We start from the raw sequence: 27632 nt of genomic DNA, 5'->3' as shown, positions 1-27632 counted from the left end.
GGTTTTTTTTCCAGAAATTTTCAAATTAAAATAAATCCATTTATTTCATAACCACGACGTCTGGATCACCAATGGAGTTTTGCCTTTTTGCCTAATCTGCAATATATGCGGACTACTATATTATTCCAGGTGTTAGTATCATTACTTCAGAAAACAAACCAAACACATATTTTCTTGAAAGTATAGTGTCCAAGTATTACTTCAAAGAAACACTGACAGGAAACACACTTCACAGTACTAATGAAGGAACATTTTTTGTTCCCATTTCCTTTTGTAACTTCACAGACCTTAGGGATACACTAAGAGGTCTTGTTTCCAGTAACTACTAGGTAACACTTTTGACACAAGTCAATAAATCAGGCAGCAACCCTGTTTGCAGAAATCTACTTATTCCTGAACTAATCCCTTTGAAAAGTCAACAGTATATGGGAATGCTTTTTTCAGTAGCCATATATATGATAAATCAGCCTATTTCAGAAAAAACAAGACTGCTTTGAGAGATACCATGAAAAAAAAAGGACTCACCAAAGGTTCAGCCATTACAAGTTCAATTTTCTTTTCAGCTTGAACAGCAAATTCAGCAAAGAGGCTTTTGATGACATACTCGCCCGGTTTCACATCTGGGTCAATAGTAATGTTAGACATGATGATGCCTCTCTTTTCCCAGGTGGAAACAACACTTGGAAAAACTCTACGTTTATTTACTCTGCTGGGTGGTGCGGAGGCTACAGGAAAAAAACAAGAAAAACACAGAGCTATAAAGCAGAGCTTGTAAACACAGTGCTAGTCACTTTGTAGTTTCCCATTCATCATACACACATTTTCACACAGTAAACTCTCTAAACAGAAAGAAGCAACTAGCTGTAACATACAAGAATGTGCTTGTTTTAGCTAGGTTGGAATTTCTACTCTTAAGTTGCACAAGGGTTTACAATGTAGGTCACTTCTGTTACTGATAAAATGCTCTACAATGACCATGATTAACATACAGTACCATACAGTTCAAGTATGACTAAAAATCAGAGGGCTGAATGGAAAGGTTGAATATATCCCCCTATATTATGAGAAGCATTGCTTGATTCCATTTTACAGATCATCCATGAAGTTCACATTTCTATTTGGTGTCCAAGTATCTTCAAGGGAAATTCTTCCTTGGTGCTTTTTGTCAGTAAGCTGGTTTTCCTAATAAGAATGCAAATCCTCTTTAGACATAGCATGCTAACTCATCTTCTTAGTCCCACATTAAAAACTTGTTCTTTGTATTAAATATTTATTAATCAATACAAATAACACTGTATATATCAGTCTCATTTTCTAAGAGTTAATGTTTTGCTTTTATACTGAAATTGTCACATACAAACTTTATATATAGTTATTCACCTTTAATTTTATTTTTCTCCCTAAGCACTCCAAAACATTTATTTATTGTGAAAGCTGCCAGCAATGTGAACTGCAGTACTGAAACTCATGTTTGAAAAATCACACACAGAGGTTTAATATACAAAAAAATCAGGACAAATAATTACAATTCTTGTCTGGCACACTGTATATCAAAATAACTGTTGATGCCTCTTAATGATGACCCAGATGCACCAAGGGAGGTCTGATATTTCCCTAGCATATTCCATGAATGCAGATGTTATTTTTCAATTGATATTAGGAATTAATATTAACAATTCTTGTCTATTGATATTAAGATTTTATTTTCCTTAAGACAGTCAGCAGGGAGCCTAATTCCCATTTGTTTTATTCTGTTACATTTCATGGCTTGTTTAGGCAAGCTTTTTTGAGGCTTTTTGCAGGTAAAGTGTGAGGAAATTAATTTGGTTTATTTTACAGAACCTGAAAATTTTTTACATGTTCTCAGTTTTTACATGTGCAAACACTATTAGCTAAATATTATCCACAACTTTTACTCAAATTTTTTTTTCAACTCATTTATGAAAAAACATGAGACCAAATATGGAGATCAAACCTTTGAGAAGATCACATCTTCTCAAGTTAAGTCTTGGCGATTCATGCATAATATCTTCTATAAATTCCAAAAGTTACATTTTAGGTAATATAACACAGACTCCCACAACTTCCATTGAAATTTATCATTTATCAAATGCATTAATTAAGTGAGCAATTCTGCAGGAGTGAAAACTGAATGCCCCCAACTACATTAGCTTCTAATCCAAAAGGAAAGTTACCTTGAATAAGGTTGTGAGTACTAGACATGATCTGTTTTTAATCTCTGTGCTATTGTACAAACTTGCTGTTTAGATGGAATAATGCATATTTTTTCCTGTACATAAATTGCAGTATCCTTTCTTTGAGGCTGGAAAGACTAGCACAAGGTCACAAAACTCAGTTCCCAGGAACCAGGGGTAACACCAGAACAACAGGCACACACTGCACGTCACAAAACATTTCTAAACATCCTCTAATGCTTCAATCCAGCATTTTGATTTCAGTAACAGAGGCCTTAAAGGACAGAGAACAGCACATCCCACACAGCAGAGTCAATGGCACATCGCAGACACTGCAATACCTAGATCCCTATGGTAGAAGCTCACTAGATATAAGTACACAAAAGCATTAAGAAACAGAACAAAGTGCAGGCTGCAAAAGGAAGGTGACAACCCAAAACTCTTTCTCATCCCACATCTGATGACTGGCTCATCCTTCAGTACAGAAACATAAACATTATAGGGACTTCAAAAAATATTTCATGCCTTTACAATGCCTATGCTCTCCAGCATCTGTGCTCTTGTCATCCTTAAGCCCCAGTGTTTCCAAAGGCAGCCCAGAAAATGAGAGAGACTGTGTCAAGAACAATAGCACAGAGGTTTAAGAAAAGGTGAAAAGAAGGAATAAATACATCCTTCCTAGCCATAGAAGGTAACAAATAGAAATACCAAGCATCAGATAGGTAAAAAAGAAGAATGCTGCAACATAAAGATTTTGAACAACTTTCCTTTCATCAGATAAACAAAATAGAAATTTCATGTCTATGCTCCTTAGCAGCAAAGGACCCTTAACAGATACCACATATTTCTAATATATGCAGTTGCTTTTATCCTAAATATGAGCATTTCTAAGAAAGCTAAAGCTTCGTTCTAATCAACAGACAAGTTGGACTGTCTTATTTTAAAAGACATATTGACACTAAGAGGCTGGAAAGAAATAAGAGTGTTTAAAACTCCTTTAGAATATCATTACCTATGTCTTGTCAGAAGAAATTTAGCAAAACAGCAGCTTCAGCTCATTCTAGACTTGCCTACTAGATATGCCACAACTGTCGCATGATCTGGACTGAAGCAAACATGTCAGAGGTCTGGTCCAGTTCCTACTCCTGAAGAGTGAGGAGCTGGTACTCAACCACCTCTTTTTGCTCTCTAGGGAAACTAAGAAAGACCACAGTGCTCCTTAACCCCAAACTATATTTAGATGTGCCTTATGTAGACAATTCTTAATAGTCTGTTACATAACACATTTCTTCTTCAGATTTTAAAAGATCACATTGAAAAAGCCCCTGTCACTTAAGAATCAGGAAACATTGAGAGCTGATCATCTTTCAAGCGCTACTTCATGTTAGCAACTCAATCCTAAGTAAGGGACAACCTTAGAGTGTTAACTTTCAAAGCTATAGAACAGCTTCCCTCACTAAGGATGAAACCCCAAGGCTGTCTATACTGATCTAAACCTAGGTAAATTCCCTCCTCAGGCTCAAGCTAAACCACAGGAAATGGATTAATTGGACAAAAATGTAACGCTAACAAGAAAAAAAGAAGCAACAGGACTATAACCAGACTGACTCCTGTAGGTGCTGCAGAAATTTCAGTACAAGGCAGAGGTCATGACCATGCAGCCAAGGAAATGTGGTGCCAGGACAGCCTTATATCCACCAGCATTACCAAGGACCTCACTCTCTGGCTATAGTTTCACACAGCCCCCTTTAGATGGCACATGCTGCAGTACTATCAAGAGATGCAATCCCTTCCAGCCAGCTCCTTCCCCTCCTGTGCAAGCAAACACAATAGAGTCAGCTGTGCAAAGAACTGAACTGGAAAAGCAGCATGCATACTATTTTTTTCCCAGGTTAATTTTGACACAATCATTTGTTCAAGGCACACAACACACACAAGTGTGTGTCAGTGCAGAGTCAATCACTGCCTGCCTTTTAACTCTTTCTGCAGCAAAGGAGAGTCAAGGCTATCCTATAGCCATTCATGTTACTAATCTCTGTGTTGACATGCACAAACTCTCCAGGTGGCAATGAACGTACACCCCAAAAAACCAATGGAAAACTGTCAAATTGAAAAAATTACAAATACTACCATGAGAGTATTACAATTACCATAGTTTTGCTAAAATGTTGAGCATGTAAAAGGGAGAAAAAATTACTAGGATCTACTTTCATCTGTGAACTTGCTGAGGACTCTAATTCATGATGCCATTAATGGTTGACAGAAGCATCAAGGCTCTTGTCTAGCATATGACAATGTTCATAGTTTTATCTGCTTTGTAAAACCTGTAATTTAGTTAAATACACACAAAAAACAAACATGTAGGAGGAAAAATGGAGAGGGAGCTCAACTTCTTAATAAGAAAATATATAAGTTTGCTAAAGAAAAGTCAAAATTATTCTCAGATTTCTTAACTAGGTCAAACAACATTATTATCTGGTATAATTATGTTCAGTGGAATTCATTTACTCATGAATTTGCAATCAATAACATTGTAGGAAGGATCTATATGGATTTTAAATATGCTTAATGGAAAAAGAATGTCATTGCAGGACAGGATTAAGTAATTTTTTTTCTGCTATTCTTCACCATAAAAGCATAAGCCATTCTTTACTTTTAGCTGCTAGAGTTTGGAAGTTTCAAAACATGAAGCATTCTACAGAACTTCAGATGAGATCTGGAACCAGAAACCATACAACTTGCAACAGTTCAAAACTAAAAAAACTACTTTCATAAATTGCTTGAAAACAGTGAACATTATTCACTTGAAACAATATCCTGTTTGTTTGCTCTGATGTGAGCTACTGCTACGTGGGAAATCTGGGAGCAATGCAGTAAGGAAATCTTTGTTAAACAGTATTGTTTGGTTGCTAGGGCCACACCAAATTGTTTGGATAGTTGCAAGGAACAGTAAAACAATACAAAGGATAATTAGACAGACAACACACTCCTAGGTCAAAAGGCAACATGCCCTGATGTATGCTAAATGAGAAACAAAAGTTGTTTCATGTTAAACACAAGTGTCTAGAACTAGTTAAAGTTGCTTAATACCCAAGTTGATAGTAAAGAATGCTACCATTTTATCATCCTATTTCTCTCTGCATAGGCCAAATGCATCAAGCATTTGAGGATATAAAGTAGCATCCTATTAACCAATGAGACTATTCAGGGTTCAAACACGCAAAGCAGGTACTGAAAGGTAATGAATGCACCCCAGAGCCAGTGACAGTTGTTATGGCTAATATAAAATGATGATTTTTATCACTTTTTTTTTTTTTTTTTGGTACTACTTTACACTTAGCCAAATGTTGGCACTTCATATGTGCTTTTTAAGTGGTTTTTGCTTTAACTGAAATTTGTGTTCAGTTGCTGCTGTGTCTCAGGAAGTTGGAATGGTTGGATTGACATCAGGTACCTCCCCTTTTTCCAGATACCTGAAAACACATTACTTTACAGCTTTTTAAAATAAGGTACCCAACTACAAAATAAGTATGCTGAACACAATCTTGAGGGGCCTCCACAGTTTTCATCAAGCAGATTATATTCTTGGCTGCTATTTTTAATTAATTGCTAAAGTAGTAGATAATTTTACATGGCTCACATTTAGCAATTAAGCTTTTTACTGGTTTTTTTTGCAGCACATGCACTTTCACAGGTACTTTGTATTTCCTGTGACACTTGCTGCAGAATAGGGCTTGCATGTCCAACTGACAATACCAAAATTTCCAAAGACTAAAAATATGTGTGGTTATTTAAAGGAATTTTAATTAAGCTCCTTGCCTTCTACTCTGATAACATCTAGAACATCCTGCCTCACAGAAATGGTATTAATATACATGGAAACTTGTCTGTAGTAACTGTTAGAGTGTTTCATAACAACAAATCTTTAGCTATTTTACTAAAACAATATTTTTTTTCCTAAAAAGGATGTCAATCCTCAAAAGAGATGGCAAACTATCCAGAATCATCCCAACAAATTATGAATAGAGGCCAAATGTTAAACCTAGGTTTCTCATGTCCCTGATCAGAACCCTGCTTTTCAGAGCAACTTCTTCAATAAATTTATCATAACTTCACAATTCTAAAATTCCTGTTGATCGTCAGGTTTCTACTGTTTCCAAAGTCTACTTGCTCCTACTACCAGTGGAAAGAAAGTCTTATGACTTGAATGAAAGGAATGGTGAACAGCTTTATGAACACAACAAAATTCGACATACACTGCTCTAATAACAGGTGCACGTTCCAGATCTTAGCCTCCAACCTAGAAGTAAGTACAAAGAAAGAGCCATTCTTCACTTAAACTCTTGGATTTGCTTTCACAATAGCGATGGCAGGATGTAGTTTACCTGGGCTGCTGAAGCATGTGACAGCACAGCAGACAACCAGGTCTACTTCACCAGTTTTTGTTCAAACCATGTAGCACTACTGATAGTGCATGAAGCCTGTCTGCAAGCTGGATTTATCCCTGCCATACTTGCTCCAGCTGTACTGAATCCCTGCTGATGTCATGCACAGCCAATACTGTGGCACACGTGGCTGGTTCCTTGGATCACCAGCGTCACACAAGTGCTGGACTCAGCAGTCTGCAGAATTAGCAGACACTTCTGCATTATACTGCATTTATCCTGATTTTCTCATTTATTTCATTAACATTTATTTACCAGCAAGATGATACTAATCTTAAACTGTGCTACCAGATACAATAAGAGAAAAAAGTTGCAAACCCATAAAATATATACTCATTTTAAGCACATCCAGTTTTATACAAATGCTATTCTGATTTTCTTAGTTGTGTAAATTATTCTCAATAATATGTTTAGATGGACCAAGAAACCAAGTTTCTGCTAGATGCCCTTTTCTGAGGAATTCTTAATAGGCCCTTAAAAAACCTAATATGAATAATAATCTTGATACTGGTATGAAGCAGTCAATGCCAAGGGAGAGGCACAGCAGCCTCCTGACATCAGAGCAATGTCACTTTACAAGAGAATCTAAATAATGCGGACAAAATTCATAGTCTTTGACAGTGAAATTAAGTATCTATTAAGGACCACTGACCACACTTTTTTCTAGAGTGTGATATCTAGATACTCCTTTGCTTTACATAATACACATGAACTGATGGGCAACACCACAAATACAAACACAGCAGTAGAAACTGAAATCAATTTGAGTACATTAGAATATACATGATCAAGAAAACAAACCTGCTCTTTCTCCCCTATTTCTCATAGCTTAGTCTGGATACACAGTTCTTGATGCACAATTTTCCTATTATTTTCAGTACAGACTACACAACTAATTCATCCAGCAACACCAGCTATGGAATTCTGTCCTCTTTCTCTGTGTTGGCAGTATACAGTTAATTTTCTTTGGAAGATGTTTAATGAAGATTTTGGCTTCATACATATGTCCAATTACACAACAGGCAAAGAAGAACTATTATCTCATTAACAGAGACACGGACTAAGCCCAGAGTGCAAATTCTTACCTCATTTCTCTCAATTCTTTACTGGTTTTAATTTACTTTTATGGAAATAATTAAAACAGAAGTAGTAGCTCATACTTCTATAATGCATTTATGATACACCACATGATGATAAGATGAATGGATTACCTACCCATGAAATAGAAACAGGCTGACAAGTGGCTTCATTCAGTGTAAAGTTTGTAAAGCCAAGTCAAACCTTTCAGTGAGAGGAAGTTTTACGTGTATTGATAACTTCCCCTCCACGTCTAAATTGGAACTTACATTTTACTTCTGCAGCAAAACACTTCCCTATTAACAGCTTATCTAAGGAGTTTCAGATATGTTAAATTTCAGCCAAACTCTGGCACAAAGCAACATAAATGAATGTTGCATCAATAAACAGAAGATAAATTAATTTCAGCAAGTAGTCCATTTACCATATGGCTGTAACATGAAGGATAGCCTGGGAGAGAATACAGGAAGCATTTTTGAGTTTATTATGGGAATTGGTGCTATGACAGCTGAGCTTTCATTTGGATGAAAAACATCCCCACAGAACAAAATCTTCAGAGAAATCTTCTAAGTTTTATCATAAAGATTATTTTTTTTACCTCCAACAAATATGAATATCCTTCCTTTAGGGAAAGTTGACTCAACTGAGAGAGCAGCTGTAAATTTGTCTAGTTACAGGTACTCTCATGAAGTTTGTTTTCTGCTCTCAAAGCCTCTGAAAACACAGGCAAGAATGGTAATAGAAGCATTACTTGCCAACACAAAGACATAGCAGAAATTCTAAGGCATAAAACCTTCTCTGGCAATATCTGGTTTTCTAGGTATCAGGGCCAGATTATAATCCCTTAGAAGACATGCTGCTACAGATTATCCTCAAATTTAGAGCTTTTACCTTATAATTTAGTAATTTAGTCCTTCCAGAGATTCAGTAGTCTTCTTCTCTACTGCTATTAATATCTCTAGCACTTTCATTCTCAAAATGTGATTTTTAGATTTTCATTTGGCATAAATTTCTAGAAATGCAATCAAACAGTCTCCCACAAGAGAAAAAGCAAAAGTAATATTGCATCAAACTTAAAAGTAATGTTTTTGTCATTAAAAACCACTCAAACCACACAAACCACAACTATTTCAGTTTAGAAGAAAATTTTTCATCATCTTTTCCACACCTATAACCATTGTCTGGGATGTATGAGGGGAATTCCCCATGTATCAAACACAAAAAAGTCCTTCAAAGGTCTTTTTCCCATTCTAAACTCACCATTACTATAATCCTCTGGAGACTTTTTGCTGTATTCTCTGCCACATTTCTCCTTTCCCCCCTTCTTTGTACTAAAATTCAGATGCTCTTTGAGGAAGCATTATGAAGAGAACAAGATATTCTTCTCGTCTAGCTGTTTTAATGGCCGAGCAAACTCTAACCAGCAAATATTTCAATTCCTGTATGGGACTTCATCTCTTATAGTCTCTTCCCTACTTTGAAAAGTCAAAAATAAAATAGGTATAGTATTTCTTTCCTGAAAAGAAATCTGTTTCTCTAGAACAGATAGCAAGATAAAATGGACTAGAGATAAAATCAGGGAAATTATTTTCAAATACTTATTTTGCATAAACTCACACACATGAGAAAACTGGGTGATGAATTTCTCCAAGTAAATCCTACTGACTTTGCCATTATGGACTGCAGCAGTCTTTCCTTCTATCTTTATACATAGGTGAGAAATAGCAACTCCACTAAACATGCGTTCTAAACCTCTATCTTCGTAGTGTACGAAGAGCACCTGCTTCTCTACAGAGCTGTGACTCAACAGGACAAACCACAGCCATGTACATAATGCACAATCACCTAAATCAGATGGATAAGCATTTTTATTTACTGGAGCAGAACACAAAAATACTTTTATTAAGAAATTTAATGGTTGAAAAAGAGATCAGATCTGACATATAGCATAGTGTGAGGATACCCAGGGCAGTAGTCAGAAACAGATTGTTAGTTGTTCCTGGGCTCCCTCTGTCCACTAAGAATGTTGGATTTGACAGCATCAAAGGGTGCTAAAAGTTACAGCTCCAAAGATACTGCTGAAGGTCATGTGATCTCTAGTGCTGTGTAATTCTAATGTAGTGTCTGACAGAAGAACAGAATGTCCCACCTATGGCACAAGCAACTACCATGGCAAACAAGAAATTTAAAATTAAATAACATTTTTTTAAAAAATCATGAGAATGAATATAAGATAAATTTTATATACATTTTTTTTAAATCCTCAACAACACAACAACTAGGAAAAGATGGGAAATACTGGCTGAAATTTCTATACACATATGCAACAAGTACAACTCATTTTGTGACTCATTTTACAGAGCCTTGTATGGTAGACCATGCATGTAGATTATTATCAGACAGGAAAAAAGAAAAATTAAAAAATAATTTTGATTGCACAAGATGCCAAAAAAGCAAACTATACACAGTGGAAAACAATGTGATAGAACACAAAAACTGGAGGGGGAAGAGGAAATCAGTTTGAACTCAATTGTCTCAAGTCCTGCCCAGTCACTCTTGATTACGGCATGCCACCAGGATATCCTGGCCGTTAAAGTGTCAGATCATAAAAAAATACAGTTTATGTAATTCTTTTCCTAGAACAACTGCCAGACTAGAAAACCTCATCAGATAAAATACTTTAATTCAAAATAATATTTTGAATTTCACAGAAAGCCTTACTTAGAAAGAAGCAAGATTTAATTAACAGCATACTTCCAAACACTAATTTATTTAACATGCTTTGTCTCACTGTCAGAAAGCTGCTCTCATGCAAGAGTAGCTTCAAAGAATGTAAAGCATAAGTCTCATCTTCCACAATCTAAACATAATCCATCACATTTGGAAGCAGGATAACGGCAGGAATGCACAGGTTCAGGGCTGTAAGTTAAATTCCCAACAGTAGTTTTTAGATCTGCTCTTACTGTCCTGACATTTTATACAACTGTAGCCTTCAATTCAATTTTAAGCTGCACATAAAAATAAAGTAAGTTAGACTTTAATACATGAATTTCTGCTCAAAACCAGTTCTGTAATCAAGTTGCAAACTTCTCAGAGAATTTCTCATAGAAACAATACCAACGCAAGCGCCTGCTACCTACAGTCTCCTCTCCTTAATTGTGAAGATTAACATGCCCTTAACTGTCAAACTACTTTGCACAGTACAAGCGAAAAACGTAGGTATCCACCCTGGTATCTCAGCTTCCTTCAAAATACTGAACTTTAACAAATGAGCATATAGAACTACAAACATTCACTCATTTACAAGTTTTGGGTTCCCTCAAAAGAATAACCATGTAAGTATAAAAAAAAGAAGCCTAAACTTGTTTCTTTACTTCCTATCCTCCTTAGCATTAAGCTTTTTACAGCATTGCAGTTCATACTTTCATTAACAATGCAAACACAGAAGCAATTCTATTCCAGTAGGCCTTGCCAAAAAAAAAAAAAAAAAAAGCTTACAGTATTAATTTTAAAGGGCAATACCTGATGCTTATTTTTTATTTAACTTTATTTCTGCAACAGGAATAAAGACATCAACTTCCAACTGAATATGAAGAGCAAAGACAGAATTGCATAACACTGGCTTGCTCTGTTAGTTCTTTTGATCCACCTGCACTTTGGAAAATGCAAAGTGAGCCCCACTAAGTCTGAGCCAGTAGTATTCCCTGCTTTTCATGCCTATAAGTTCAGGGTCATCACAATACTATACAATAATAGTCTATATACTATACTATACAATACAATACTAGTCAGTTACCATGCTTTTAGATGGTATGTGCATTCATGTAATCGCTGAGAGGCCATAACTCATTAGCGTTATTTCTCCTTCAGTTCTATCTCCTGGAGTTTTTTTATTATTTAGAAGAAGTTTCCAAGAGGGAATGCAGATTCCTACAGAGCAAATTTAAGCTTGCTGAGGGCAGGCAGCTTGGTTTCTCATCATTCCCTCTCCTGGCCAATGGATGCCATTTGAGAACCACATACTGATATTGAATTTGTCAAGCAACAGGGAAGGGCGCGCTGGTAAATTTGCATGCACTCATGACCTTTCTGATTGGCACAGAAAATGTGCCCTGCTCAGCCCATGGGGTGAGGGAGGTGAGGTAGAGAACAGAACATTTACTGCTAAGAGGGAAAGCCATTTTTGCCATCAAATTGAAGGCTGCATCAGGCTGGAAACACACTGATGCTCTGAATCCTGTGTTAAGCATAACAAAAACAATAAAATTTTATTAATGCTTGGCTAAGTGACGTTAAACTAAGAAGCAGAAAGGAGGCAAAGGCAGCAGTGGAAAGAAAAATACACTAGTCAGGCCTGGGGAGTGAAAGTGTAGGAAGAGAAGGAAAGAGAATTTTATTCCAGATTTCTTTATACACTGTTCTGTAAGTTAAGGAAGCACACATTTCCAATGTGTGAGAGCAATGATGAGAGCGAACCTACTTTAAATAAAGAGTTCATTTCCATCGTATGCTAACTACACAAAGAGAAAGAAAAACACAAACTGTATCTAAAGTTTTAAGAAGTAGCATTTAAAATCTAAAATTTAGGCAAGGATGTAGCAGCAAAGGAATACATATAAATAGAGGGCGCACAGACTTCACTCTTAAGTTGCCACTGCAAACATATCACCTGTGATGATGTTTCATTTCCTTTCAATATATTAAATGATACATATACACCACACACAAAAAATGCATCCTGTAACAAGGTCAACGCGACCACAGGCATGCCTTTGTTAACCAGCAAACAGAAACTTAAATACCTTATCTCATCTTTCCTAATCCACAGTTCTCTAGAAAAACAAAACTTCACATCCTCAGTTTGCAGACTTAAGGATATAAAAAATTCTATTGGTCCACAGTACTTGAAGAAAAAACAATGTCAAAATGCTCAACAAATTTATGTTTAATCTTATTTCCAAATAGATTGTGTCAGAAGCCAGCAGCTTTTGCAAAGAGGTCTCTCGCAGAGGACAACCCAAGGTAGTTTGTTTAACCTTCTTTCCCTTTGCTGCCTCCTTATTCTTTCTTTGTGTGAAGAGGGCAATTCCAGCTCCCAGTTCAAAGAGGAAAATACTTTTCCGCATTATCCTCATTATGCTCATTATCCTCAATTATCCTCATTAATGTCAAATTGATACCTTTCCTGAGTAAATGCTAGAAAGTAATGAATGCTGGCAGTTTTGCTCTAAAACATTTCAGAAAAGGACCCAGTTATAAAAGAACATCAGTTATAAAGTAACCAAGAACTTCAAATAATGTGTCATTAAAAACCAAGAAAGCAAAAAAAAAAAAAAAAAAACCAAAAACAATACATTAGGCCAGACTGGGTCCACTTACAGAGCACATTCAGGTCTTTGTAAATAACTATCTAGTGAAGTGCTCAGAAATATTGTAATAGTATTTCTGATGCCAAGGTATGTTTTGAAAATCAAAGTGTTAGGTATATATACACAAGGATTAAAAAACCAAAGAAGAGAATAAAAAAATACAATTGAGCACTGCAATACTCTCAAGCATACATAAATCAGTGATATAAAATGTTTCATGCATTAAATATCAATTTCAGAAAAGAGCAACTGTTCTGTGCTCTGATTCTGTCAGTTTTGCCTGGTAATCCTCCATATGAACATATGAGCTGAGAAGGAAAATAAACTAGACTAACTCAATCTGCCACATTTAACACAAACATGTCACAGGCAGAAAAACAGAAAAAGTGAAACCAATATTTTCAAAAGCATATTCTTACAGTAATTTTGCTGAGGAATAAAAAAAAAAAAACAACTTTTTTTTTTTTTCCCCAACATCCAGGTAACTACCTAAATTAACTCCAAAAAAAAACCAACCAAAAACTGATCATTTCCCTGAATAAAATTTTCTGCCCAGCACTCAAGGAATCAGCTCTTCTGAAAATTCAATTCCAATGGGTTTCAATTCCAGTAGGTATTACTGAGGGGTTGTTAGTACATAGGAGAGACTGACTGTTTTTCAACTACAACGTAAATTTCCTTGTTAAGGCATACACATATCTTATAATGCTGTTCTAAGTCATGTTACTAAATTAGGTGTATTTAGTTATCAGTTTTTTCTGTTTATCAAATGTGCTCTTCTGAGCCAAGTCCTTCCATTCATCAAATTCTACAGAAAAACAGCAGTGTCAGCTGCTTGATTTATTGATAGTCTGGGATATCCATTTTCTTCAGAAAAAAAGTCTGATGAATACAAAAATTAACAAATATACAGAAAATTTAGGATTGTTCACTAGGACACATCCAAATTTGCTTTGCATGTGTGAGTTACTGTGGGTATTGTTTTTTGAGGTTCCTCAGTGCTTTTTAAGTCTTTAACAGCAAAAGGTAGTGCTGAGTTCACATCAGACCCTAGCTAGCAATATTTTTTTTAAAGAATAAGCATGAGATACTTGTATTTCTAATCAGACTTTCTGGCTAAATTTATCTATGCTTACTGCAAATAAAAGTCAACTAAATTAGGAAGAATCCCAAGTTGTGCAATTCCTTAGGGAAACAGATGACAGCCTTCAGGGCTTTAAGTCCTCAGACGAAGCGCAAGGGCATAGCACAAACCTGGCAGAAAAAATCCCACCCGGCAAGCACATAGCCAGCACTCAAGTTGGACTTCTATAAGAAGACAATACAAGTGCCATGCAGAGTTATTCTTAGCCACCATAAACACACCAAGGTTTCAGGGCTAACAGCTTCTTTGTCAGTTTCATGGGAGGAGACTAGTTACTTCTGAAATAAAAATAGGTTGTCATATGCTTGTCCATAGAACTCCAAAATACATGGCTAAATTGGTCATTTAAAAGATTTGAGCTGTGTGTATTGGTATCATAAGGAAAAAAAAAACCAACCCTGTTTTTCACCAACCTTCCTCAACTTTTATTTTTATCTGATTCTAATTTACTTCAAAAAGTAGTTTGCTCTTTCCACAGTAGGAACCTTTGTCTGGTTTCAATACATTATTTTAAGCTCCAAAAAGCATTGCTGAGAATTGTAACTGAGAGGCTGAGACTGCTATGAATGGCAAGTTCTGGCTGTGGGGGCACCAGGGAACATGGGGTTTTCAGCACGGCTCGCATGAACAACACCTGGCTGAGCGGGTATGCAGATCCCCCTGCACTTTCACAACACACCCAGATCTGGAGACAAAGAATCATGTAATGACACACACAATGGGACAGGATGGGCACACTGAACAGTGACAACTCCAAGAACACTGCTCCAAAATCTGTTGCCAACTGAAAAGGAGCCCAGGACACGTGGAGAATGTTACACCTGGCATTTTTGACTCCTACACCATGACCATAGATTACAGATGTAATAGCTTGACACAAGCACAAGTGGTGCCTTTTTGCTGGACAGACACCTTGAGCACCCCCATCCTAGGGCCTGGCTGCTGGGTGGACTTCTTGGACACATGTGCTTTGCTCTTCTCAGTTCACATTTTAAGTAACATCTGCTTCCCCTGTTAAAAGGTCTCACATTTACATCTGGTACATGGTTTATACAATGTTGCAACAGTATTTCCTACACAGTTGTGTGGTAAAAATTAAATAGTAGGTTTCATATTTGTGTAGGAAGACATGGAAAATACCCAGAGTCTATCAGCAAAGTAACAGATATGCTGGCCTACAAGCTGATGGACAGGGATAAAAACATATTTATACATAAATCCATATTTTAAAGAGCAGCTTGTAAGGAGCTGATACAAGTGTGTCATAGCTACATTCAGATCTGCAGTCATTCAAGTACTACCAAGTTTTGAGGCTTGAAAAGGACCTAAGTATCTATCTGCATGTGCTGACACCAACTATGGCTAGCCAATAATGACAGCAGCATTTGCATGATATTTAGAAAACTACACGGTTCATGACAAATATAAGAATGAAGAATATAAATGAAAAAATAAAAGAAATTATTAAGTTTCTGCTTAAAAAACTCTCCAATGTTCATCCCACTTTAGGAAGAGAGGGTGAAATTTCCTGTAGAGGATATCACAAAATACATAATGGTCTGATAATCTGTAGGGCTCCTTACTACTGCTACATGATAAAAAAAAAAAAAAAAAATTAGGTCACTTAGGTTTCCAACCGGAATTAGTACAGACAGGTAGTCAATGCTGCCATCTCTCAAGTTGCCTTATATAAATATATTGGCAGCATTATTTTTAAAATGGGGCAATATCTCCTTCATTCTTGCTCAGGTATCGTATTAACAAAACACTTGCTGAGTTATTCCCACTTAACCCTGGAAATCTCAGACTCTCTGATCGAGGTTTTGGAGCTCAAACTTCCTCAGTATATTGAGGTCACACAGGCAAATTCTGTATCTATTCTAATAAAATATTACTTCATTAATCACTCTCCAGCAATAAAACACAGATGAGATGAACAACTGACCAGCTTCTGGGGGGAACAGAAGCAGAGATGCAGTTTAGCCACAAGTGGGACCGAGCAGCTCAGTCAGGGGTTAGGGCCTCAAGGCAGGGAGCGCTCCAGGCCTGACATCTGGAAGAAGACCAAATGCAAACCACGAAACAATAACAAGCTCTAGCCTCTGCCAAGCTACACTCTTGGCCAGTGACCTGGAAATGTGAGTTTCACATCCAGAGCTCATCGCTCATCTTTTTCCCTCAGGATATGGTATTTAAGTTTGTGTGGTCACATATTAACACCACCATAAAACACCGAGACATTTTAATTATGTCAGGATGGCACAGCTGCACCTCGTGGGTCTCTGTCACCTCTCTCCATCCCCAAATAGCTAAAACTATCCAATATTCACAATCACTTTCTGGCAGTCAGTTTTCGTAACCTCACTCTTTAAACTGCAAACAATTCCCAAAGACTTAACATCATTTTTCTCAACGCAATTAGGTAGACAGTCTCAGCAGAAGTAAGCAAGCAGAAAAGAAATACAAAGCCTTGAGAAAAAAACTACAAATGTGCAAGAACATATGTTAAAAAAACCAGTATCTAAATTAAAGTTAACCAAGAACACAGCACTTCCTCACTTCAGGTTTTCAGAATAAGAAGTGCAGCGCATACTTTTTTTTTAATTTAAAAACTTGCATCTACAGCAAGACACCAGTTTGGCACACCAAGATTGACTTTCAGTGATGCTGAACTTCAGCTTCAGTGTGCTTCAGAAAGTAGCATAATTCACATCTTTTACCACATTTTAGATAGTGAAGTCCTACAGCTTTGCTTCAAGTAATACAGATCCAATACCAAGGACCTCCCAGGCTCTGTCCTGACATCCTTGCCCCTGCTTGATTAAACACATTATGTTCTTGTTTTCCTTGTCTTCTCCAAGATGAGCACTCCAATTTTCCAGTTAAAATAACGTCTTTAGTGATAATGTGACCATAAAAGATAGGCATAAACTACATATTAAGAATAAATACATAAGTAAAAATTATTCAAAAAAACTTTTCAACAATACTACAGTGATAGATACTAGGAAAACTTCTAACAGTGAAAACACTTCTCTTTTGGTCACCTTTTGCCATATTTGTGAAACTTGGGGGTTGCCCATAGTTTTTTTTAAGGTAGTTCTTTCAGAATTAGTGATACACTTTTTATTTTTCCTGTGGAATAAGAATTGTAACTTGAAGTACTCTTTCAAGGGTTTTTTTAATCATTATTTAAGAATGTAAAAAGAGAAAAAGAATGCAAAATCCTTCCCATCTATGCACTTCTGCTAGGTTATTTCTAAGTTTTAGATTCCTCTTTCCTTTTTTCCTACTCAGTTACTTTCTGAAGAGAGAAGTTTAGAGATAAAAATACCCCTACAAGCAGAACAATGTATGATTCTACTTTAATATCCCCAGTTTAGTCTATCACGGGTTTCTGGACACAGAGTTTAAACAGCTACTAAAAAAACTTTGAACTTTTTTGCCAAACCTCAGTACACCTGGGTTAGCTTCCTCCTTTCTTCACTTTGCTGTCATAAAAATGAAGTGCCAGTTGACAGCGTCTCTTTTTTCAGGACAAGACCTCATTTGTAGCTGAAAGAACAGTAAAAATCTGGTGATATTTGGCCCAGCTGCTATGTCCTGCTGACAGCCAGCACAAAGCAAGATGTTGGAGAGAAAAGGGAGGCAGGTTTCCACTGAGATGTCAGGCACACGATTTTCTAAGCTCAACATGGGCTGCACTAAGCTGCTGAGTTGTTATGACCACTGACCCCAGCACCCTCACAAACACCACTGCTCCTAACCTGAAGATCTTCAGTTCTAGTTCAGCAGCGTGAACAAAGGCAGTGAACAGGGATGACGAATAAAAGAAGCCAAAGGAAGAAAATTAACAATCCCCAGAGCTACTTACACTGCTTTGATAGCACCGTGAATCTAACAATTCTTTCAAATTCATTAGTCAGCATTGATCTGCAAGGGCTTAAGGCAATCATACATTTTTCTAGACCACCATTCTTGTCTGTACCAGTTGTCTGCAAGGAAAACTTCAAAAAGTAAAGTTGAAAATATCCCCAAATCACATGCCAGCTGCACCTGATGGGCAGAAGCACATGAGTTATTTATACCTCCCATGCTGTGCTTTCCTAAGATCTCTTTACAAAAGTAATTGCTTCTAGAACTTAAACGAATTCTTGAGCAAGAAACCTATAAATATTAATGTTTTAAATTAAAAATTTTATTTTTGAGGATTGAAATGGTTATTTTTTAAACTCTTAGCAGTCAGTTTCTGAGGCTACATGTACTTTTTCTTTCCTCTGGATTTTCAAATTCTTGATTCTTAGGAGAAGAATGAGAAAAGGCAAAGAGTGAGGAAAATGTTTCATATATGCCTGTTGTTTTCTACTACTACTTACTACTTTGAAAGTGTTCAAAATATATATACATACATATTCATTAGAAGAATTTGTTCTGAACTGAGTAAAATCTGTCCTCTACATCACACTTGTTTTTTCTAACTATACCTACTTAGGGCATCAAATTAAAATGCTGATGAAAATTAATTAAAGAATCATAAACCATGTAATTCTGTAACTGTATTGAAACATTTTCCACACCTAGCTTTTTGACCATCACCGTATTTTAAGTACTTCTAGATCAGTCTATTAGAGAGTCCTGGATTCATCTAATGAGAGTTATCAATGCAAACCAAATGATTATTTCTTTCTATACCTTAATTTTCCAACAATTACTATCCTAATATTAAAAGCAGTTAAAACAAAGCAATTCTATGCCTCAACATTTATTTTCTTCTGTTATTGTAGCTTGATAGTCTATTACACACACCATGTTTCACTGAACTGTCATGAAATCTCTCACAAAATGTAGTTTCCACCAGACCTACTAGTGTAACCTTTGCTTGGGACGTTCACACAGGCAACTGGGAATGTCAAGAGTTCAAAAACTTAATTCTTATTTACAGTAGCATGGCCCAGTTTCTTTTTGGTTCCAAGTGTCCTTTCTGATTTAGAATGGCCTTTTCCTCTTTAAATTGACCCTTTATTTTGCACTGCACCTAACAGAATTTAACAGCTCCCTTTGACTAGCATCATTACTCTCTGCATGATGGAAAGGAATGAGGAAGAATATTTACTTCTATAAAGCAGAAAACTTCTAACTACATGTCCACAGGATATAGCAAACAAAAGTTGGCAATCACCTTTCCAAATAAATAAATGTGGTGTCAGTTATCTCTTAAATACTATTAAACCCCTAATGCCTAAACCTTTCCTCTAAACCTTCCCCCTTCAAATACAAAAGCACCAGAGTGTAAAAAAAAAAAAAAAAAAAAAAAAAAAAAAAAAAAAAAAAAAAAAAGTCAGCAGAAATGGGGTATTTGATATGGCTTGTTGCAATCCGTTTATCTGGAGCTTTCCTGAAGTCCGTGCAGAGCGTGCAGTTTATTCCAGCAACAGTAGCTGACAGCGTGGTTTGCATTTGGTGCACTTTCTCCTTTCAACAGCATTCTCTTCTGCAATTTGAATCTTTACAGAATCTAGTTACGGATTTAGCAGTGAGTCTATCACTTTCATAGAAAGAATTTCCCAAAGGAAAGCTCATGTCTGATGAAGATAAATAATGTATATCCCAACATACAATGTACTTCCTACAACACAAGCATTTTATTAAAAAATTAATACAAAGAATTTCACACAAAACCATTCTCAAAAACATTTTTGTTTTAAATAACAGTTCAGTATTTTCCATCTTTATATGCAAAGTAGCCCAAAGTAACGCCCAAAACATCATTACAACTGGTAAAAATCTGGATACATACACTTCCCTAATGAGCTTCCATGCTCCAATGCCCAATTTACATGGAAGGCGTTACAGTAGAGACTGCTGACATCAAACAGGTAAGGCAGGCAAAAAGTATATATGTAGGTATGAATGCTTAGCAAGACTGGAAGATAGACCAACCCCAAAATACCCCCCAAAAACCCCCACACATCTTCAGTCATACAGAAGAAAAATGAGAAAATACAAAAAGGCTTCTATGCAAAAGACAGGAAAGCAAGACTGAAAGATCCAGCAGAGCTGAGACATCCATACATGCTCACCAAGAAAGGCAAGCAGCCTCTCACTGCTAGGCAGCTGATCCTGAACATTCTGTTACAGGAGCCTCAACATCCACCCTCCCTCCCTTGAGATCATTCACTTATGTATGCTGAGTATTCTTCAGCTTCAGGGTGGTACTTGGCTTTGATTAGTTTGGATGTCACACTTACAGCCCCGTTATCTTCTTCCACCCTACATCCACTTATAGATCTTGTTGTTCCAAACTTACTGAGAAACAAAGAAAGAAGGAAGGGGGAAAAAATACCCCACCCAACCTTCTCTTTACATAGCAAATTTTACTACATAGAACGTTACTAGCACCTCATATAATGGAATATATGCCAACACCATGTATCAGGAAATGCAGTGACTCATTATGTGACTCAAGATGTACTGCACAAGGGACCATCATCAAAGGCCACAGAAGTTCATCAACAGAGCCAAATATGGAGGTCACACTCCACAATACATTAATACATGGATACATTCACATTGTTTTGGGCAATTAACTACTAACAGAAACTTGCTATTCCCATGACAACTTAAAGACTCTGGAAAGGTCATCATATGTCTCTTCTACAGGAAAAAAAATTGTTGCTCTAGTAGTACAGGGGCCTGTAACTATATTTACTAACATGAATTACACTTAGATGCTTTTTTTTTCAAAAAAGCATAATTTAGTAGCTTCTTCAAAACTTAACACATTTGGATTCAGCTTTCATTGAAAAAAAATCACTTTTCAATATGTCAAAACAATTTGGAAGATATAATCATAAAGAAAAATTGCTACATTCTCTAGAAAGATCTTATCATGTTTCAGCATACAAGGCAACACTACTAACTTATGTGATCCTTTGAAGTCAAGGTTATATTAAAGAAAAAGTTTCCTACAAACAAGACAGAGCATATTATTGTTTGGATTGCCTAACACTAGAGAAATAAAGTTAATACCCAACTTAATATTGCACTTATATAATAACTATTATTCTTTTAGAATGCATCAAAAATAGTATCTCATGAAAATAGGATTTCTCTACATTGTGAAATACTACTGGTTTTTCCACCAGAACATAAAAGCTGTGTCAAAAATTCTCTAGAGCACTGCAGTGCCACTAATAACTCTTAGCCCAAAGGACAGTCTGGAACAGAAGCAATCATGTAACGTCTCAGACAAATTTTTTCCTCAGGCTTTATTTTTCTTTGCTGTTTAACATTTAATGGGAAAACAAGTTGAAATTTATCATACAATAATGACTTCTAATATGTTAAAAGCTGGTGCTTTTATCACTTTTAAAAAGTATAATCCACTAGCAAATTGCCACAGAAGGAGCAAATCTATGGTTTTGCTAAAAAGCCACGCACACCTTTTCAAATACTCTACCTCACCCATTTTCCCCTAAAGAATAAGATTGTTAAGAAAACATTGGTTTTTCCAGAATTCTTCCTATGGTCCTTTTTCATATACACTCCTATCATGGCACTGTAGCATGACCTTTCTTATTTAAATTACTGCTGTCCTCAAACAAAAAGTCACAAGATAAAAATGAATCCACTACATCTACTTTGTTAAATACTGTATTAGCAGAGCAGAACCTCTCTTGAGAGCCAAGAGTTCATTTTTGGTTGCTAAAGAAGGAAGTAATCTTCAGTCAACCTAATCCTATGGGATGATAAGTGAATCTTAAAAAGCAAATTCCAAGTGCTTTTTTTCATTCACAGAAAGAATGATTCAAAAGTATCTGTCAGGCAGCTCCCCCAGTTTTCACGTGCTTGTCAGCACCTGGCAGCCATAGCTCAAAGAATTCATTTGCTTTTACAGCTGCTCCATTTCTTTCTGATTTTATAGCAGTTTCCAAACCAACTGCTGTACAGGCAGATACAGCTCACTTTCCTGGCAGGACTTTCTTCCCAGGCCCACATGTCTCAGTAACTGAAAATCACTGTCACAAACCTTTGTCAAAAAGAGGCTAAGGGCAACAACCTCAGTGTAGCTTTGGCAGGAACATTGTTAAAGTGCAGCCCTGTCCTCTTAACCAGTTTAAGATCTTGAGATATATGGATGACTTCTGATTCAAGCTGAGCAAGACGGTATGAAAAATCTCAGCGCTTCCAAAACTGATTCACCAGAAGATGATAGGGATAAATTCAAGGACAGAGAAGCACCCACATGACAGGTGTATCCTTCTGTTTAGTTCCTTCTGTATACCAGACAGATACAGCACAACTGCAGCAACAGAAAGTTGTGTGATAGGTTTTAGAAAGACAATACATCCACACATATAAAAAAAATAAAGTCCAGAAATAATTATTTATTTCCAAACAGGACATGACTACTAATCTATTAATACAGCATATACTGGAAACACAAAAAAGCTTTTAATAAAGCAGTAATAGATTGTACTTGTGTTTACTGGAAAGCCATTGTTCCTGTCCAGACTGTAAGCCCCAGAAATAGTTCTAAACATGCCTAATTTTCACTAAAGCTTGTGTAATATCTTACAGAAAGATATGTATTACTTAATGCTTTTCACTGTAAGCATTACCATATTTGGTCCTTGAACCCACATACTGCATTATTAAAAGCAATTCTCATGGCATCCAGACCTCCTTAACCTTGAATGAAGGTTTTTGTGAGCAAAATATAAGAGTTTTCTTATACCAAGAAACATAAATAACAATCAAAATTAATGTTTTTCCTACAATTTAGAAACTAAGGAGAACCATTAGACAGACTACATATTGAAACTGCAATGGGCTAAAGAACAGACTCCAAGAGCATTGAGATATATCATCACAACTAAGATTGCTTAAATGCTGTGGAGCCAAGCAACCTGAGGACAAGGCAGTATAAAGCCCCCATTACATTCACAACTTCAGTAAGCAAACAGTTCTTAAGCAGGAACATCCTCACTTCACTGCTGGATTAGAAGAACATTCCTGACTCCATTTAAAAAGATGTAATGCCTAAAATTGTTGGCACAGAAGCAGCATTCTGAAACTAGGCCGTATGAATGTCACTTCATTGTTGTTACTGAAAGAAAAAAGATCAACTACAATAAAACCTTAGCCAGCACTGCAACATTATGCCAGCTAAGCAAGCCCTTAACCAGACCCATGGAGCTTTGCTGCCTTTCTGTTACACACTTAAACACTCTCTGCAGATGCTTATTTTTATGTACATGGAAATTCATGCAAGCACACCCACTCCTTTTCTGATATCCTTCAGCATATAAAAAATTTAAGTTATGATATAAACCATAAAAAGTAGCATTTGCACCTAAAAATATTATGCAAACATAGCAAAAACTTTTCTCAAGCAATTTCTTAGCATATGGATGTTTACTGAATTCCCAAACTCATCCTCAACATAAATATTGTGTAATTCCTTGCTCTGCATATACTGCATCACTTGATTAGAAAAAGTTTTAGAAACACAGCACATGGCTTGCTCACTTCAGCTCAACTCTCTAAGGTATGCATGTGAATTGCAATCCTTGGAGCCGGCACAGGCTGCACAGAGGGCTCTGCTCCTGGCCAGTCTGCACAGCGCACCATCAGAATGCGACTCTCGCCTGCTCACAGAGTAGACATGCAGCTGGAATCACAACCATTTTCACAAATGGAGTGACAATCCCAGAAAAAGTGAAATAAACCCCAGCTATCTCACCAGCACACACAGAAAATTGGTTTGTTGGTAGATTATCCAAGTGCCACTTCCTGAGGAAGGAGTCAGAAAGATCTTACTGTTGTGCTTACGTAATAGAGGGCATAAAGGAGAAAACATAGCATCATATATAACCTCTTCTCAGATATTCTTTTTATTATTACTCTCTATCTTATTATTATTACTCTGTCTTGTCACAGCTGACAATTATCTAATCTAGAAGCTGCAATTTATCTCCTTATCTATACAATTATATATCTAGTAGCAGACTAAATTTCTTGTAACTGTATCCTACGATTTACTTTAGTTTGGAAACAATATATATAAATCAGCATTAAGGATGTTTAATCATTTTCATAAGGCATCTTCAACTTCTACTATAAAATACTGGAAAAATCCCTCTGGTTATCCCCATTGCAGCATGCATGTTAATAACCACTCAGTAAAATTACAAGGTATAATTTGGAACAGATATTGTTAATCTGCAAGACACAAATTAAACAAACTAAAAAGTAAAACTATAAGGAAAACCTGTTCTGAAACATTGACTGCTTTAACTTGTAAGACAATAGTCTAGAAGTTATCAGTCCAAAACAGGGATTACAGCAGTTAATTCAAAAAGCAAATCAGGTCTGAATGAGCTATTAGGACAAACCAAGTATCTGATTAATCCATCGTATAATAAATGACTTTCTACTAATGCCTTCAAACAAGACAGGTGAATATATACTACTGTATTGGGGTAAAAATCCTAAAGGAGCTATTTTGATTAAGTGTATGGTGAGTAGAAGCTGTGCATCCCAGCACATCTCAAGCAGCAATTAATGAAACATAAAGCTGAGATACCAGTTACCTCCAGATCTTAACTTTATTCATTTTTACATATACAAGAAACGTAAGATGTAGGAAATACTCAGCTGACGTTCAATTACATCATCTTTATCACCTCCTGGCATCCTGTCATGAAGTTGCTGTGCTTACGTTAGCAATCCTTCTACACAGTGCGAGGCAGCTCCGGGCCTGAGACCCTGCATTGAGGCATGTGTGATGGGGTGATGTGAGGACAGACAGGACGTCTGAACCAAGAGCAGCATCCTTGCTTCACTGGTTCAATTCAGACAAGGAATCCCCCTAGAAACTCTCATTTCAGGCCGTTTAGCAGATCAAAGTGGGCAGTTTTTGTAGGCATAATAATAGGTTTCAGGGACAAAAATAATGTTCCCCTGTAAAATACACTGTAAAGTCCAAGGGTGACTGATTTGTTTCAAAGGAGCATTTGGAGCTTGACAGATTTAAGACATCAGCATCTGGTAACTCAGCATAGATGAGCATCTACTTGTCACCTCTCCTGAACAGTAAAGGGCGCAAAGAACTTCACCAGACTGAAACAACTCCAGGCTAAGAAAATACAATAATAAAAGAACACATACATACAAAATCTTACATGAGAACTAAGAAGCAGTTAGCTCTCAGACTGGCTATGCCAAGTTGCACCTGCACAGAGGACCACTAAAACCCTGTTTTTTAAAGGGCAATTTCATATGGCAGTGTGCAAAAAAAAAAGGGGGGGGGGGGATTAAAAAATAAGAAAAGGGCCAAGACATCTGCTACACTGCTGTGGTTCCCGGTGCAGCGAAATACTTACTGCTACTGCCGCTCCAGGATTTCAGCAGAGACTTAATGCTGATCTCGAAGAAAAGGGAGTCCTGCAGGCTGAGCATGGTGCGGGCAGGGCGGAGCGGGGCGCCGGCCGCGCCGCCGCCTCCGCCAGCACCCGCGGGAGGGCCGGGCCGGTGCCGGTGACGCAGGGCCCGGGGGGCGGCGGGCGGGGGGCGGCTCCTGCCGGGACCGACCCCGCCCCGGGGCCGTTCCCGCCTCCGGGGTGTGCCCGCGCTCCTCCCGAGGGATGCTCCCAGCCACACAGGCACCGCGACCGAGCTACCCAGCCCCTGGCAGCCGGACGGAGCGACTCCTTGCAACTACAACCAAAAGGGGCTATAAAAGGCTGGTTGTGCTTGTCCGAGTTCTAAATAAACTTCCGACCTATCTCTTAAAATCGTGATGAATTAAATAAACTGCCCAGCGTTGCTCTGCACAGCGCCAAAAGCCAATCAAGCCGTCTACGCTAAAAGATCAGCAAAATCAAAGGAGGGTGGCAGCACGTAGGACGGAGAATCACAAATGTGAGAAACTGAAGCGCAGTGGAAGGCAGGAAGGCCGTAAGTATTCCCACGGAAGATGCCTGCAAGAGAACTACAGCAAATTTAGCTCCAACACCTACAGACCGTAGCAGTCCTGGATGTCCCATCCCCAGAAGTGTTCAAGGCCAAGCTGGATGAAGTTCTGAGCAACCCGGTGTAGTGAAGGTGTCTCTGCTATTGCAGGAGGCTGGAACTAGAGTAGCTTTAAGGCCCCTTCCAACCCAAATACTTTTATGAATCTACTAGCTCTTTGGAGTTTGGTTGGTGGTGGGTTTTTTCCTTAATGTCTTTTAAAGAACTTCAGCTGGGCTTCATTTGGTTTGGGGTTGGTTTTTTTTAATTCTTTCTCTTCTTTTTTTTTTTTTTCTTCTCTTCTTAGAGTGTCTTCTAAAGGACTTGACACAGTTTTGTTATTTCTGATAGTTTACTTTGTCCAGTATCATCTCAAATCCCACAGTGGGAAGTCTCTTAGAAGTGGGATGCAATCCAACACTGCCTTAGGTGGCACTAAGCAAGATATTTTAGTAATAGCCTTTGCCCACTTCAGGACAGGGTAAAGTAGTTTCAGAGAAAGGTCCTTCACCTTGTCCACACTACCAGGTACAACCAAAATTTGGTGGTTCTTTGTCAGCTTCAGGTGTCATTTTTAAAAAGATCAAAAACACACCTAAAAGTGTCTCAAGATTTTATCGGACAATTTAAAAATTTCAGAAAGATTTCTGCATACTGAAAGGAAGAAATGACATGGAGAAAGCAATGTTTGTTTCCATAACTGCAACCAAATTACACATGTAATGTACCCCTGGGTCAAGTACCAGAAATTGAGAGAATTGGATGCTGAGATTATTGTAGCAGTGGCCAACAGCAGTTTAATTATGTCTACTTAAATTATAACTTGAACCACACCATACCGGTGAACCAAAAAATCATGTGGATCCAAGGTAGACTGATTAACTAAATCTGCTTTAAGATGATTCTTTAAAAATCCAGTTTCAAAACTGTTGCACATACTGTACTAGGAGTAAACAAACCATGAGGAGAAAATAATACCTGTCTCCTCAGACAAATTAGAATTATCTGAAGTTGTAGGAAAGATTTAAGAACAGTGTACATCAAATACTTTTCAGGTTTAGGGTTTATTTGTGGTTTTGGTTTTGTTTGTTCGGGGCTTTTTTAATCTATATCCCCCACCCCAAAAAGACAAAACAATTATCACTAAGAGAGAGGTAACATAAACCAATTGATGTAAAACTAAGTGGTTCTAAGTGACAGGTCTAACACAGCAGCAGAAGGGCACTGGACAAAGTGTGGGACAAGCCTGCATTAGGCTGGTTGAAGCACCAGCTGCTGTCATTTAGGAGACAAGCAGTTTTATTAAGCAAGAGACAAGTAACTTTGTTTAGTTTTCATAAATAAAAAATATTCCAAATTTCCCCATGCAAAAAATATTTTTCTATAA

General features: G+C 37.2%; 1 protein-coding gene across 12 annotated transcripts in view; it reads right to left on the bottom strand.

Moving 5' to 3' along the window:
- Positions 1-27632, bottom strand: part of FRYL (FRY like transcription coactivator) — a 161085-nt gene that overhangs the window by 92904 nt on the left and 40549 nt on the right. For 11 of the 12 annotated variants that reach the window (XM_058837376.1, XM_058837366.1, XM_058837369.1 and 8 more), the window contains one exon: positions 526-725. In XM_058837376.1, the coding sequence (XP_058693359.1) occupies positions 526-645 (120 nt within the window). In that variant the 5' untranslated portion in view covers positions 646-725. Of the gene's footprint in view, positions 1-525; positions 726-25617; positions 25730-27632 lie in introns of those variants that run through there. The other variant, XM_058837375.1, reaches the window with a different exon arrangement.

The sequence above is a fragment of the Poecile atricapillus genome, chromosome 4, assembly GCF_030490865.1.
Source record: "Poecile atricapillus isolate bPoeAtr1 chromosome 4, bPoeAtr1.hap1, whole genome shotgun sequence".
Taxonomy (NCBI): domain Eukaryota; kingdom Metazoa; phylum Chordata; class Aves; order Passeriformes; family Paridae; genus Poecile; species Poecile atricapillus.
The sequence above is the reverse complement of the archived record's forward strand: the minus strand, read 5'-3'. Positions and strand labels throughout refer to the sequence as shown.